The sequence below is a fragment of the Zosterops lateralis genome, assembly GCF_965231275.1.
Source record: "Zosterops lateralis genome assembly, chromosome: 9".
NCBI classification, from domain to species: domain Eukaryota; kingdom Metazoa; phylum Chordata; class Aves; order Passeriformes; family Zosteropidae; genus Zosterops; species Zosterops lateralis.
Window position 1 is genome coordinate 2,830,406 of NC_139769.1, and position 13,289 is coordinate 2,843,694.

The 13,289-nt window shown below is 44.5% G+C and overlaps 1 protein-coding gene across 9 annotated transcripts in view; it reads right to left on the bottom strand.

Annotated features, from left to right (window-relative positions):
* The window catches only part of NFIA (nuclear factor I A), a 249,093-nt gene that overhangs the window by 69,319 nt on the left and 166,485 nt on the right, over positions 1-13,289 (bottom strand). For all 9 annotated transcript variants that reach the window (XM_083867286.1, XM_083867288.1, XM_083867285.1 and 6 more), the window contains 2 exons: positions 10,045-10,162; positions 7,569-7,696 (listed from right to left, as the gene is read on the bottom strand). In XM_083867286.1, the coding sequence (XP_083723412.1) occupies positions 7,569-7,696; positions 10,045-10,162 (246 nt within the window). The remainder of the gene's footprint in view (positions 1-7,568; positions 7,697-10,044; positions 10,163-13,289) is intronic.

Here is a 13,289-nt window from a genome sequence, read left to right on the forward strand (position 1 = left end):
GTTGTCACAGGTCTCATGCTACTACGTGAATTGCCAAAGACAAGCTGAGCTATTGATCCAGTGGTAATTTGCTGTCAAAATGACTCTGCCTGTGATGGCAAATGAGCAATGTTAATCACTTGACTTGACGAATGCCACTGTGAAAGACTGACAATGCTCAAAGCACCACCACGGACCTGCTGCGTTTTTCCTGCCTCCATTAAGTTCCTGCTCTTCATTGGCCTTGACCAATTAGAGTTTAACTTATCCATTAAGGTGTAGTTCTGGGAAAAAGTTCTGTTTAAAATAAACAACAACTTATATTGGTGAGTAACTCATCAGCTATGCAGCAGCCTGATTCTGATTGCCTGGCAAAGAAACACACACATTTTGTGCAGTATCTGATAAAAGATCTATAATGTGCTAACACAAACCTATCATGTAGCACCTGTGACTAACAGATTGTGATATCAAAGTCTTGATGCCTAAGTGCTCCTGTAAATGCATTAAACTTTTAGCGGCAGGAACTGTAGACTGCCAGTGACAAGGAGCTGATATGGTATTTCAGTAAAAGTTGATAAGTGTTATTGCTCTTAGAAGAAAAGAAAAATCTTCTGTTCTTGAAAACCACTGGGCAGCTTGTGTTTTGATGGGATACTGTAATGCAGAGAGCAGGGATATGGCAACACATGGACTTTATGAAAAAGAAGACATTTAAGGAAAGCTCTGTATCCTACAGCTGCTGGAGTTCCTTCAAGTGTGCTCCCATCATACATTCCACTTCAAGCATCTACCTGTTCACTCGGAGTCCAGCTATTTAGGTGGCTGCCTGCATGTGGGGCCTTGTTGAATTCCATGTTAAAGAACAAAGTTCCTCCTGAACATGAGGAACAACTTTTTTCCTGAGCAGGTTGCCCAGAGAGGGTGTGGAGCCTCCCTCACTAGAAATATTCAAGACTGTGCTCTGTGCTCTGGGATGACCCTGCTTGAGTTGGGAGGTGGGACCAGATGACCCCACTGTGGTCCCTTCCAGCCTGAACCATTCTGTGTGAAATGTTCCCACTGTCTTTGGATATTAAGTTCAATGGAGGAAAATAATGGCACCGGTGCCTGCTGGGAGATGTGCTGAGGTGTGTAATGAAGCTGCTGCACGAGGCAGGTACAGGCAGAACAGCTCTGGGACTGCCTGACCTCACACGCTGAGAACCAGAGGACAATTCAAAGTCACATCTGGGAAATACTGAGTAAATACAATTGGCAGGGATCCTGGATGTAGACCTCCTCTGGTCTAAGGAAAAGCAGTGTTACCTAGGCTTTGTCTTTCTTCTATAGGCCTATGAACATCCAAAAAAAGTACAGCTCATGGAAATTAATAAAGATCATGAAATTCCTGTGTCTGGTTATGATCCAGTGAAAACTGCCCACTGCAGCAAGTCACTGAGAAGCAGTGCCAGAGAATTATTTGACATTGAATCTCCAGGTCTGAAGTTGAATGTTTTCCCAGTGAAAAGGGATTATTTTTCTATTCCTTATTTTGTATAATACATGGTTCTCATGTTTTTCATCATATTTTCTGCAGTCAGTCCCTTGAATCACTGGCAGCAATGCAGCCCAATCATTGAAAACTTTTCTGGGCTCTGAGTTAGTGCACAACGTCAAGGCCTTTGATGAGCCCACAGACCTTTTGCCTGAGGACAGATCAGATACACTCTGCATTGCTGATGCTGGGACACACCACACATATTTTATCTTCCAGGCAGTGCCAGGCAACAACTGTGCTTAGGGCATAAAGAGCATGATCTAGGATCTCCCTTATAGCACTTTCTCTCAAATTTCCAAGATATAATTCCAAACAGACATTGAAAACAAACTCTTGTGGTCATCTCAACTATGCCTGAATGAGCTTTTCTGATGCATATGGCATAAATAAAAGTTTCTCAGTAAATATGGAGAAGTTTTCTTGCATACTGAGGAGAAAGCCCATGCCAGATTTAAGAAAAGCATTATTGGAACAAGTTCTGGACTGGTTGCCTGAATGTGGTTCTTCCACAACCAGCCATGGGGAGAGGCACAGCACTGTTAACTTAGGGGTCATTGACACTGCAAGGGAAATACTCCAAAATAAGATCTCAGCTCCTCAGTTGCATAGGAATTCCTCAGAAATTGTTTTCAGACAGTCCCATAGATGGTGGCATGAGAACAAGGAGCAGCAGCCCAGGTGGTTTAGTGAGCAATCATGAGGCTGACTTCAAAAGCATCGTTGCCACCACAGAAGAGTCCAGCAGTCTAACAGGGAGCTCTCAAGCTTTCTGCAGGTTTGTGTAAAATTATCAACCTCATAAGCCCCTGGAACTGTGGATATGTCTATCAGCTATGCAGTGCAAGAGGTATTACTGATTCCTTAAGGTTTCTGCACTGGAAGTCTTGTTTGTTTCCTGGAGTTTTTAAGGTGAAGACACACAAAGCACAGCCCAATGGGAGCAGAACATCCATTCATCCCCTGGAGCTGGGGCAAGGGGATGACCATGACATGAACAGCCGCACCAGCCTTCCAGTGAAAAAAGGACCACAGAGCTCCAGCCATTTTCCAAACCAAGTTGGTCAAGACCACAACCAAAGGAGAGCTGACTGTCTCTTCAGAAACCTCAAGAAGTGCAAGGAGTGCAAACATGGACCTTTCCTGGGATGACTGTCCTCTAGGGACTAAACTACTGTGTGGAAATACAAGTAGAAGATCTAAGAATAAAGTAGAAGATCTAAGTAAAGAAACAAGTCGAATACCTAAGTAAAGAATCCAGTAGGATGCTCTGAATTTGCATCTTAAACATTTCTTTCCATGCCACGCTGTAGAAACACAATGGAAGCAGACTTGGCAAACACCATCCATATGTTTCACAAAATGACTGAGGGAGCACAAAGTGAACATTACTCCTGGACTGCATCAAGAGAACGCATTAAAAAAATGCACAAGTGGAATACAGATATATATTAACTCAGTCTTTGCTTATTATGGAATTAAAAAACATATACCTGTAATTATGGCTTACCCCCATTGCAAGCAGAGCTGCCACAGAACTGAACACAGGCCAGCTTTGCGCAGGAGTTCAAAGCCAGTGTGATGTTGCCTTATTTTCTTCCTAACATCATCTTTATCCTCTCTTGCCCTTCTTCTCAGTTAACAAGAGTTATGTACTGAAAGTGCTGAGATAAAGTAATGGTAAGGAGGATACCGCAAAAGGTATTTGAAAAGCAGAAGTAATTTACTACATGTCTGCTTTGTTTTACTTCCTAAGCCTTCCTGTTGTGAAAGGAAATTCATCTTTTCTGGCAGACTCCAGCCTTTTTAGGTCGGAGAGCTCCCCAGGAGCTTTCGAGTGCAGGTAAATGGATGTGAGACTCCAGGAGTACAGCACAAGGAACATGGGATTAATGCTGGAGTTTGCTTTGGCTGCCACGTCTGACGTACAAGGAGAGTGCTGCACCCTTGGTCGCAGGAAATATCTGAAAAAAAACCCCAAAGCTGAGTCCTTTGCTCATCACTGCAAGCCTGATGTGCCACGAAGGGAAAGGTCGTGCTGCTGGTGGGTGAAGCATGAAGGATCTACACCCAGGTGGGTGAGGCATAGAGGATCTACACCCAGCAAAGTCTCCATGTGAGACAGACATCAGGGTGCCTCAGCAGAGCAAGGAAAAGCTCAGAGGAAGGGCTGTGGACGGACAATAGGTGCAGGCTGTATCCTGCACACAGCAGGGACCCCAGGAGTAGGCACGAGGGAAGCATCCACTGCCTAATCTAAATAGCACACAGAGTGGTTTTGTCCTCTTCTGTTCTCCAGCCAGTTTGCACATATGTTCTGAGCATACAGCCTGCCCTCCAAAGACCACTTACAGGGGCAATCACAGGGAAGCAAAGCAGGAAGAAAAGTATCCAAAAAGGGAATTTGTTCAAGGGAAAAAAATGGAGACAGATGTAGAGCGACTAGTCACGGCTGGCGGTAAATAACCCTCTGCCTGGAGTGCTCTCTTTCTCTAAGAGGAGTTCACATATTCCATTTCATATTTCCTTTCTAGGAAGTCAAATCTTTGTTTTTCTGGCATTTGTTCTTTTTCCCTTCTGTATGGTCTAAAGCTGTCTTCTCATTTTCCCTTTCTCTTCTACGTTCTGCTCTCTTTGAAGTGCATTTCTTCCGTCTCCCTCTCACACAGATCTGATTTCCCTGCACTGTCCCAGGCCACACCTTTCAGTACCACTCTCTCCCAGTGCCTGTGCCACGAGCACGTGTGTGCTTCACACCTGCTCCAGGGTTTGAGTCTCCCCTCTTTCTCATGTGCACACCTCAAAATTAAGCAGATGCGACACACAGAGATGGAATATTCATCCTCTCACTCCCATAAACCTGTCAAGGCATATAGGCCAAGAAGCTATCTCTGCATAAATCTAAATCTCCTGTGAGGAAGCAATCTACTCAGAGGCAATAAAGGCAAAGGATGTATTATTATCTTTGGTGTGGATCCTACTGGGCTGGGAGGTTGGCTGCTGGCTCCTCTCTGAACTTTCCTTCCCAGCCAGAGCAGCCATCCCACAGACAAGTCTAAGCTTCCTTTCCTTGGTCTGATTTCCTCCTCCTGTTGTTTGGCCAGTAACCCAAAGGACAGGGTTTAATTATGGAGTTTGGAAACCTGGCTTGCACTGCTCTGCCAGCACGGGATAAAACTTCAGCCTGTCTTCTGAAACAGCACCATTCTGCACTGCTGATACCTGTCTTATCCCACACAGCACAAAATGTGCCGCAGGGAAGAAATGCCAAGTTAAACAAAAAGATGGGTTTAGTCTTTAAACTTCCACTGTGAATTTCACGGAGAAGAAAACAAAACACCGAAGCTCAGAGATTACTGTATGCTAAAAACTCTGCCACCATTTTGATTGTAGATTAAATAAATGGCAAGGCCTTTCTCTGGAAATAAAGACATCGGAAAGGATGGATCTGAAACTGGTCCAGGCTCCAAAGCTCCCTCTCAGAGAGGAATGCTGTGGAAAGCCCCCAGCTAAAATGGGATGTTAACATCACTTGTACAGCTTTCAGGTGATCAAATTATTTTCTAGGCACATGCCCCACTAAAGACTCCTAGAACATTTTACACTTCTGGAGGTGAAACCCCCGTGTCAAAACACAAAAGGCCACACGTTAGTGTCAGACCCAGGTGTGATGTCATACACCACAGCAGGATTTGTCCCTCAGGGGAGCACCACGGGCCAGTGACACACCACTGCTGCCCTGGCAGGGAAGGACACTCAGCACTGCTTTGTCCTTCACTACTGATGAGCTGTGGCTCTTCAGGTAATCCCTCTGTCAGCCGTGCTCTTGCAGTGACCCTGTTTTACAGAGAAGCTGAGGCAATGAATTCAGAGGACAGGCTGCTGGAAAGCCATGGCAGAAGCACTGGGGTGGGGCTGCGTGGATATAGCACAAGGATGGCTTGGAAGTGCATCCCACGTGGGCAGGATAAAGCTCTTTTTCTTCACAGCTGTGACAGTGATAGATGGCTTGGTGAATCTGAGCTATATCTAGTTGGTACCTGGCTACAGTCCCTGATGCTGCAAGGTGATTTTCTGCCATTTTACAGGCAAGACTAAGCAGAATTTGGGATTTTTTTTCTATAATAAGTGAGGAAGGTCACGAGGAAGGAAGAACCTTCTCTTGTCTGACTTGTTCCTGCCTTTCTGAACACCTCAGGAAGTTTGACATAGGCAGCTGTGCTTCCTCATGATGGGCACCCAGTGGTGCCAAGAGCAGCAGAGGTGCTTTGGAGGTGTAAGGCTTTGGGTACTTCCCTTGCCCAGCTCAGCAGCTCAGTGCCACCATCAAAGCCAGCACTTGGATGAGCCAGAGGTAATGACCACATGTGGGGAAAAACCACCAGAAGTGACAGCAGAATTAATAGCCAACCTCTGGCTGCTGCACAAATGGAGAACATTTGTCATGAACAACGAGTACCCCAAACTTTGGGGGGAGCTGTCCCCCGGCCTGACAGTGATGCAGAAGCAGTGACCCCATCAGTTTTCAGCCATCTGTGTCTGCAGAGCAGGCTGTGATCTCTCCCTTTCAAGCTTTTGTCCGCGTTTCTGCCGCCTCGTGAGCAGAGGTTTAGCACAAGGTAAAGCTCTGCCTTTACATCATCTGGAGCCTGGAGCTGATGGAGGGGACAGCCCCTGGTGCCCCTGGAGCAGGACACCTCTGAGCAAACACCAGAGCCCTGGGGACGGCGGTGGCAAGGCAGTCACGGGGAGCCTGGCACTTGTCTGCCTGCAGGTCCACCCTCTCCTCCTGCCAAAGTGCCACATCTGCAGTCAATAAGGGCCCACAAGCTGGCTCCTCCTCATTAGAGGAGAGAGGGCAGCTGGCAGGGGATCCTCCAAGGGCTCCCAGGCACAGGAATCAGTCTCCTCCCAGTCTGGAATAGCCCAAATTTGGTGACTTTCTGGGCATGCTGTAAAGGACAGCTGTTTGACAGGGTCTCCAGAGAAAGCTGTGGGTATGTTTCCTACATGATGAAGGATATAGGTGGCTGGCCAAGTGCCCACAGAACTGATTTTTAATGCTGTGCAGGTCGAATTTACTTTTCTGTGCTGTACAGTTCATTATACACAGTGCCCTGGACAAGCATGTGTTTTTTCCAAACAAACCAAACCCATACTATTTTAAATCCAGACAAACAAGAAAGACAAAAAATACGCATTGCAAAAGATCCTTTGCACTTTTAGAGGACCTTCTCAAACCCTGGGAGGCACTGCTTGCCTTCCTCTAACAAATAAGACTTCTGTTATTTTTATTGGCAATAAATACTTGATTATTTAGCTGTAAGCAACACTGAGGCATTAACTTCACCTATGCACATAGCACTGACCCAGAAAAATATTTCCAATAGTATTAAGCACCCAGATGATCTCAGGATAAGTGATCAATGGACAGTTAAGTATGTAACATAACATAACCCAAAAAAAATGATCAACAGGAAAGATCACACACAAAAATTAACTGAGAAGAGGCCAAAGAGCTTCCTCAACGTTCTGAAGTGTAACACCCAGTGATATCTATTTTGATATGAAGCCTCCAATCACACTTCACAGCATTACAGATTAATAAAACAACTCCTTCTGTAAGTCTCTTAAAAGTCATTACTAAGTGATCTCAAGTGTTGTATAATGCTTGAGAAGTCCTTCTACCTTATACAAGTTTAGGGATATTTATTTAAGCAGCATAACTGATGGAGCATAGCCCAGACAGGTACTCCTTTTTAGCTAGAAAAAGCTATCCCAGAACTGAATCTGGACAATTTGACAGAAAAAGACCGCCTATCTCCTGCTGCATTATTTAAATACTTCAGATATTTGGCCAAAACACAGAAGTGACACACTACAGAAACATTCACAGCTGCAGGAGCAATAAAACCACTGCCATATTTTCATTAGGCCGTTTCTCAGAAGTGACGAGACGTCTAGAACTGGCCACCTCTCTAACACAGCAACTCTGATAACGAAACAGAGCAAGTGGAGATGATGTTCTGGGGCTCTGGGAGCCGGGGCTTACCTGGCTCCACTTCATGCCATCCGCTGGACTGGCTGCCACTGCCCGGAGAGCGCCCTTGGCTTGTGTAGAACGGCTCCTCACCAGGGCTGTCCATCTCATCCTCCACAGACTTGAGACGTTTTGTGGAGCTGAGAATGCAAAAAAACACCCACATAATGAAGGCATGGAAGAGGAACCAAGGCACTGCTGTTGGGGCATGCTTGATAACTCAAGGCAGAACAGATTTAGGGCGCGTTGGTGAGATACAAAACAACATTTCACGGGCCAAACCCCTAAACACGCACCAGTTTGACCAGAAGTTAGTCTGACATTTAGGCTTTCACAGATTCAGAAGTAGGACATTTTTCAAAGCACGCAGAGGTCAATAAAAAGGCAAGAATTTCATTTGCATTGCGTGGTTCTTGCAGTTTGAATGAATACGGTGATGACACATGAGACTTATTTTCACTGCCAGATTTTTTCACGGCTAATTCTAAAAGCAAATTGTTTACCAGTTTAAACTTTTATTTTCAATCTTTTCAATTAGCCCAGACTTCAGTCCCATAAGAAGAAACATAGGCAAGTGAATGATGGAAGAATCCATTCTTGGTTCAAATGTTCACGTTATCCTACAATAAGAAGCATTTGACTCTGCAGCTGTGCCAGCAAGCATAGAAAGCCCCCAATGGGTATCTCTGGCCAGTGTCAGCATTAAAGAATCCCCCTGTGATACATCACACCTCCCTCACCAGAGGCTCAGGACACAGAAGAGCCCTTTGAGTGGTCTCTGGTGGCCACTGGCTCCAGCAGTTCTGCAGGGAGAGGATCCCAGAGCCAAAGACACTCAGCTTGGCTCTGTTTTCCATAATGAGTTGTACAGACTGTGTGGAGACCTTACTGAGAATTTCTCTTCTAAGTACTTTTCCAAGGCTGGGCCAGCTCACTTTTTTTTTTCCCCCCAAATCTGTATTCTATTAAGATTTAAGGCATTCAAGAACAGGCTCCTCTGTGTAGGGGGAACACATTTAACAGACATAAAATCTTCCACTATTGGTTTAGTGCTTGCAGCCTCCCCACCCGAAGCTCTGCACAGGTAGGAGCTGGCGGGTGTGCAAAACCAGTTGGTGAGAAACAGGAAGAATAACCCTTATGGCATGTGTGGAATGCAGGTTTGGCCATTCCTTAATTTAGAGAATTGTTATGTGTCAATAGGGGAAATTGTGTGCATACAATATAATTACCGCCTGATAATTCTGCTGAGTCTGTGTATTTAAAGAATTTTTTTTTTTTCTGACTGGGAACAGCCTAATGAGAGGAAAACAAACATATTACCAAGTTATTAACTACCCATGCTGTTTATAATTAGCTCCTTATCAGTGGTAGCTATTTGCAGAAGAATAGAAGAGCAACAACTGAGCTCTTAAGTAACATTAATAACCTCACTTTTGCTGCTGGAGTCACCAGTAAATTCTACCTGAGAATGGTGCTAATGATGAGTGCTGTAGGCTACACAGTTTACAGGCAAGAAAGAAACAGCACAAAGTTTTTAATTGATGTGTAATGGGAATTGTAGTCACTGAGCTTCATAACATGCACACTAAGTGCAAGACAGAATGTTCTTCCAATCACTGAAAACTGTAAGAAGTTACTGCTAAAAGCCTCTCGTTAAAGATTATTATTTTTAAAATAAAAACAACAGCTTTATTCAAACTGTAGAGATTTTTCACACGTGCACTTGCTCAATGCAAAGCTGGTGGCACTGCAGGCTGAGATAAAAACGTGAAAGAGTGTTGGGCTGGAGTTAGACTTTCCTGTCATGTCTTTGAAATAAGTGATCTATTTTGGCTGTGGGGAAAAAAAAAAATCAATCTGGTTCCTTAATAGTGTTCAAGACTACTCGAGTGACTGAGCTTGTTTATAAATCTAATCTCATGGATGATTAAAGTGAAAGGTAAAAAATAAAAAATATCCTTGTTTGATAGTTGGCATCTAAGCCGAAATCAAAATCAGATGGGGCAGTCATCTGCATTAGCAATTCAGTTTTCCAAAGGCTGAGTCACAAACTTCTAAATGCTTTATGAAAACAAAATGCTTTATAAAACAAGGTCCTAAAACATTCTTAGTCTCACAGGTAGCACTTTTTACAATAAAGAATACATGTAAGTCTATCTTAACACTTTCCTTGCATCTTAGTATGTTCCAAGTTCTTTTCTGCCACAAGCTGAAACTCAACAATTCCAGTGGAACTTCTCTTGATTCACCCAGATCCAACCAGGAGCTACACAAGTCCATGCAGCAGTGTTTCTTAGAGGCTTGTACACACAAAAAGAACTTTGCTGCAATCCAGCTGAACATTCAGCTCTGTGAATCTGAAACAGCTCCACATCGTGAGGCCCCCAAACAGCTTGTCAGAGAATTTAATGGTTACTTTCCCAGATGAGTAATGATGCTGGCCTGGGTTTCCAAGGAACCTGGTAGTAGGCAGAGATTAAATTACCTGGTAGAGGATGTGCTAGGTAAAGACCTCCTCATTGCTCCTGGGCTCATGCTGTAGTATGAAGAACTTTCCAAATCTGAGAGGGAGAAATTAGGGCCTGTTCCTGCAGCTATCGGTGCTGGGGAAACAAAAGAGATTGCAGTCAGTAAGTCATGTGAATATGGCATGAATTGCACTTCAAAATCACTTTCTTCTTCCTCATGAGTGTGTTTAGTTTCACGATGGGAACAGGTGGGATGTGGAAATTAGGAAATGCTAATGGTACCTGGCATTGCAATCAAGAAGATGGAAATTCTACCAAGAATACAATGTTCCATGACATAGAATCTCTCTTACATTCCTCCAAAGATATTATTATTATTTTTTAAAATTAAACAATTACGGCATGACTTTCTCTAAGCGCTGCTTTTCTATTAATGTCATTCTAACATTTAATGAAGCCTGTTGCTTTTAGGACCACGTTGTCTCTATTGGCATGGTTACAGATAGGCTGCATCATCCCTGTAGAGTGCTTGGCAAGATCCATAAGCAGCACAGGCAGGGAAATACACCTCAGAACCTCTGGGATACATGTGATGTACAGCCACAAGCACAGAGGTTAAAAAAGCAGATGAGAAACTTGAGTTCTTTTCTGCCTAAGAGCATCTGAGCTTTCCTCTGGCCTCTCCCCCAGCTATATCAGAGCTAGAGACATACGACTCCCCAAAAGTTTTATCTAGCAGTGAGCTTCCACTCTTCACCTCATCACCTTATCCAGTACTGAAATTTTTATTGCAAAGGATATGAATCCCTGCAATTTCCCTGTCCTGGATCTTTGGTTTCACATTAAACATCACAGATTCCTACACACCCTGAAATTTGCAGGCACAAGCCATGAACTCCATGTGCTGTACTCTTGTGGGAGCCAACAAGGAACAGAGCAGCTTAACATTGAAATCAGCAGAGAACGGATTTTGTGCCGAAATTCCACTAATACAGCAAACGGTACCATGTCCACTGTGGCTGTTCCAGTGCTATTTACAGGACAATAAAACTTCGGGGGCTGACAATTACAGATCATGATTTTTTCTCTCACATTTCAGAGCCATCTGAAAAAGGACGTCCTGCACAATGAAATGCACCAGCTTGGCCTGGGCTGTATTGTCTGAGAGCCCTGATTCGCAGCCACAAAGGCAAAGCAGTCTCAGTGCCACACAGGGATGCTGAGCCAAGTTTAATCTTTGGTCTGAGAACCTGGCCCATTTTCAAACATGGAAAAATCTTTCAGTCCAACGGGGAAGGAGTGAGGAAATGAAGACAGGATAGCTCCTATCACCCAGCTAACATGTCTGGGCTGGGAGTGCTGCCACTGACTGTAACGGGGCCAGTATTTCACCCCAAGTCTTAAGGAGCTCACAATGTCAGATTTGACAGAGGAATAATGTTGCTTTGCAGCTGCCTCATCATCCCCACAAGACAATTAGTTGTTGTTTGGCAAGGATCTTTTAAGAACGTCATTGAGACAGAAAGGGAACAGCCTGGATATCCACGGACTTTTAAAAGCCGGGGATGGAAAATGCACAACGCCATTAAAACTTGAGAAAATCTGGAATGATCATTAAAAGGAATTAAGTTGGGAAGTAATTTATGACAAGAACACTCAAATCCTTTGTTATCTTCTCTTAACTATCATACGCTTCCTGCACACTGGGTATATGAGAGGGTGTGTTAACAGAGGGAAAGAAAAATTAAGCACAGTAAAATTAACTCGTTTTATCAATTTGTGCTTTCTGCAACAGTTTCCTGACAGCACCTACAAGAGGCTGTAAAACTGATGAATTTGCATGGAAAAAGAAACCGGTGTAAGTAATTTGTGTAAAAGGTAACAGGGACATGGACTGCTATAATTCAGACACCCTGCAGATAGCAGACTGCTGCAGTGTGTGCAGTTATGGGTTAGAAAAATGACCACACTGCAGTCAGTCTGACTTGAATGGAAATCAATCATAAAGGTACTCTCTGCAGCATCTACTCCACAGTTTTCAGCAACTTCCTTGCCAAACAGATTTGTGCCCTGCAAACCCTTTCCTGAGCAATTCCTCTGCACCCTCTGCCTCCCAAAGCCCAACTTACAGGTTAAACACACAGGAACATAAAAAGCAAGCACTAAATTAAAGCACTGCTTCTTTCTGAGGCACAGTGAATTTTCCTGGACATTGCCAGATTTATGAAACAGTTTTATTCCAAGGAGATAAGGAAGAAAAACTGGCATGTGGGTAATGCTTCCCTTCTTCCTTTCCCTCCTTGCCGTGTTTATTGCCCTTTCTCCAAATCCTGGATATTTCTTGAGTTAGCCCTACAGAAAAAAAGGAATGTGTGTCCAGAGCAGGGGAAGGGTAGGAACAAGGTACTGCTGGTGCTGTGTAGACTCAGTGCAAAGCAGAAAGGGCTGATCCCACAGGGGTTGCTGCCTGGGGAGGGTACACCAAGGATGCTGTGCTGGTCACTGGCCAAAACTACCTCGCCACACTCAAATGCCAGTTTGAAACCAGAGAATTAAAGAACAAAACCCACCTTTAATAGACACCAGCAGAGGTTAAAGTGCCTGGCTGGGCTGTGGGGGCCAGCACCTGAACCCTGTGTCAATCCTTGCACAGCAACCACTACCCTGCCACCACCAGCTCAAGGTCTCTGGCCCCAGAAGTGCTGTGGCAAAGGTTGCACAGGGCTGAGTTGTTCCAAAATCCCTTCTCCTGCCTTTCTGACAGTACCTTTGCCTGCAATTATTGCATTTACTGCTGTAAATCACAACAACGTGCTGGAGTTGTGGCTGCCTCATCCCTGGAAGTGTCCAAGGCCAGGCTGGAGCAATCTGGGATAGTGGAAGGTGTCCTTGCTGGAATGAGATGAGCTTTAAGGTCCCTTCCAACCCAAACCATTCTGTGAGTGTATGACTGCCAGCAAAGGCAGCATCTCTTGCAGAGTACACAAAGGTGTATCAAAGTGTGCAAACTGTGGCAAAATTTTTGTCTAAACCAAAAAACTCTGTCTAAACTAAAAAACTGTCTAAACCAAACCTGTTCATTGCAGCATATGACAATCCACCACACCACCTCCCTGGCCCTGTTCCTATGTTGCAGGAATACACTCCAGTCCCACATGGAGCAGTGTGGTGGGAGCTGCAGCCTCACAAACTCCAGGCAACGACATTTAAAACACACCATTACCCCTGTAAGAAATGTTCTGCAGCAAAGTGACCTCCTGAC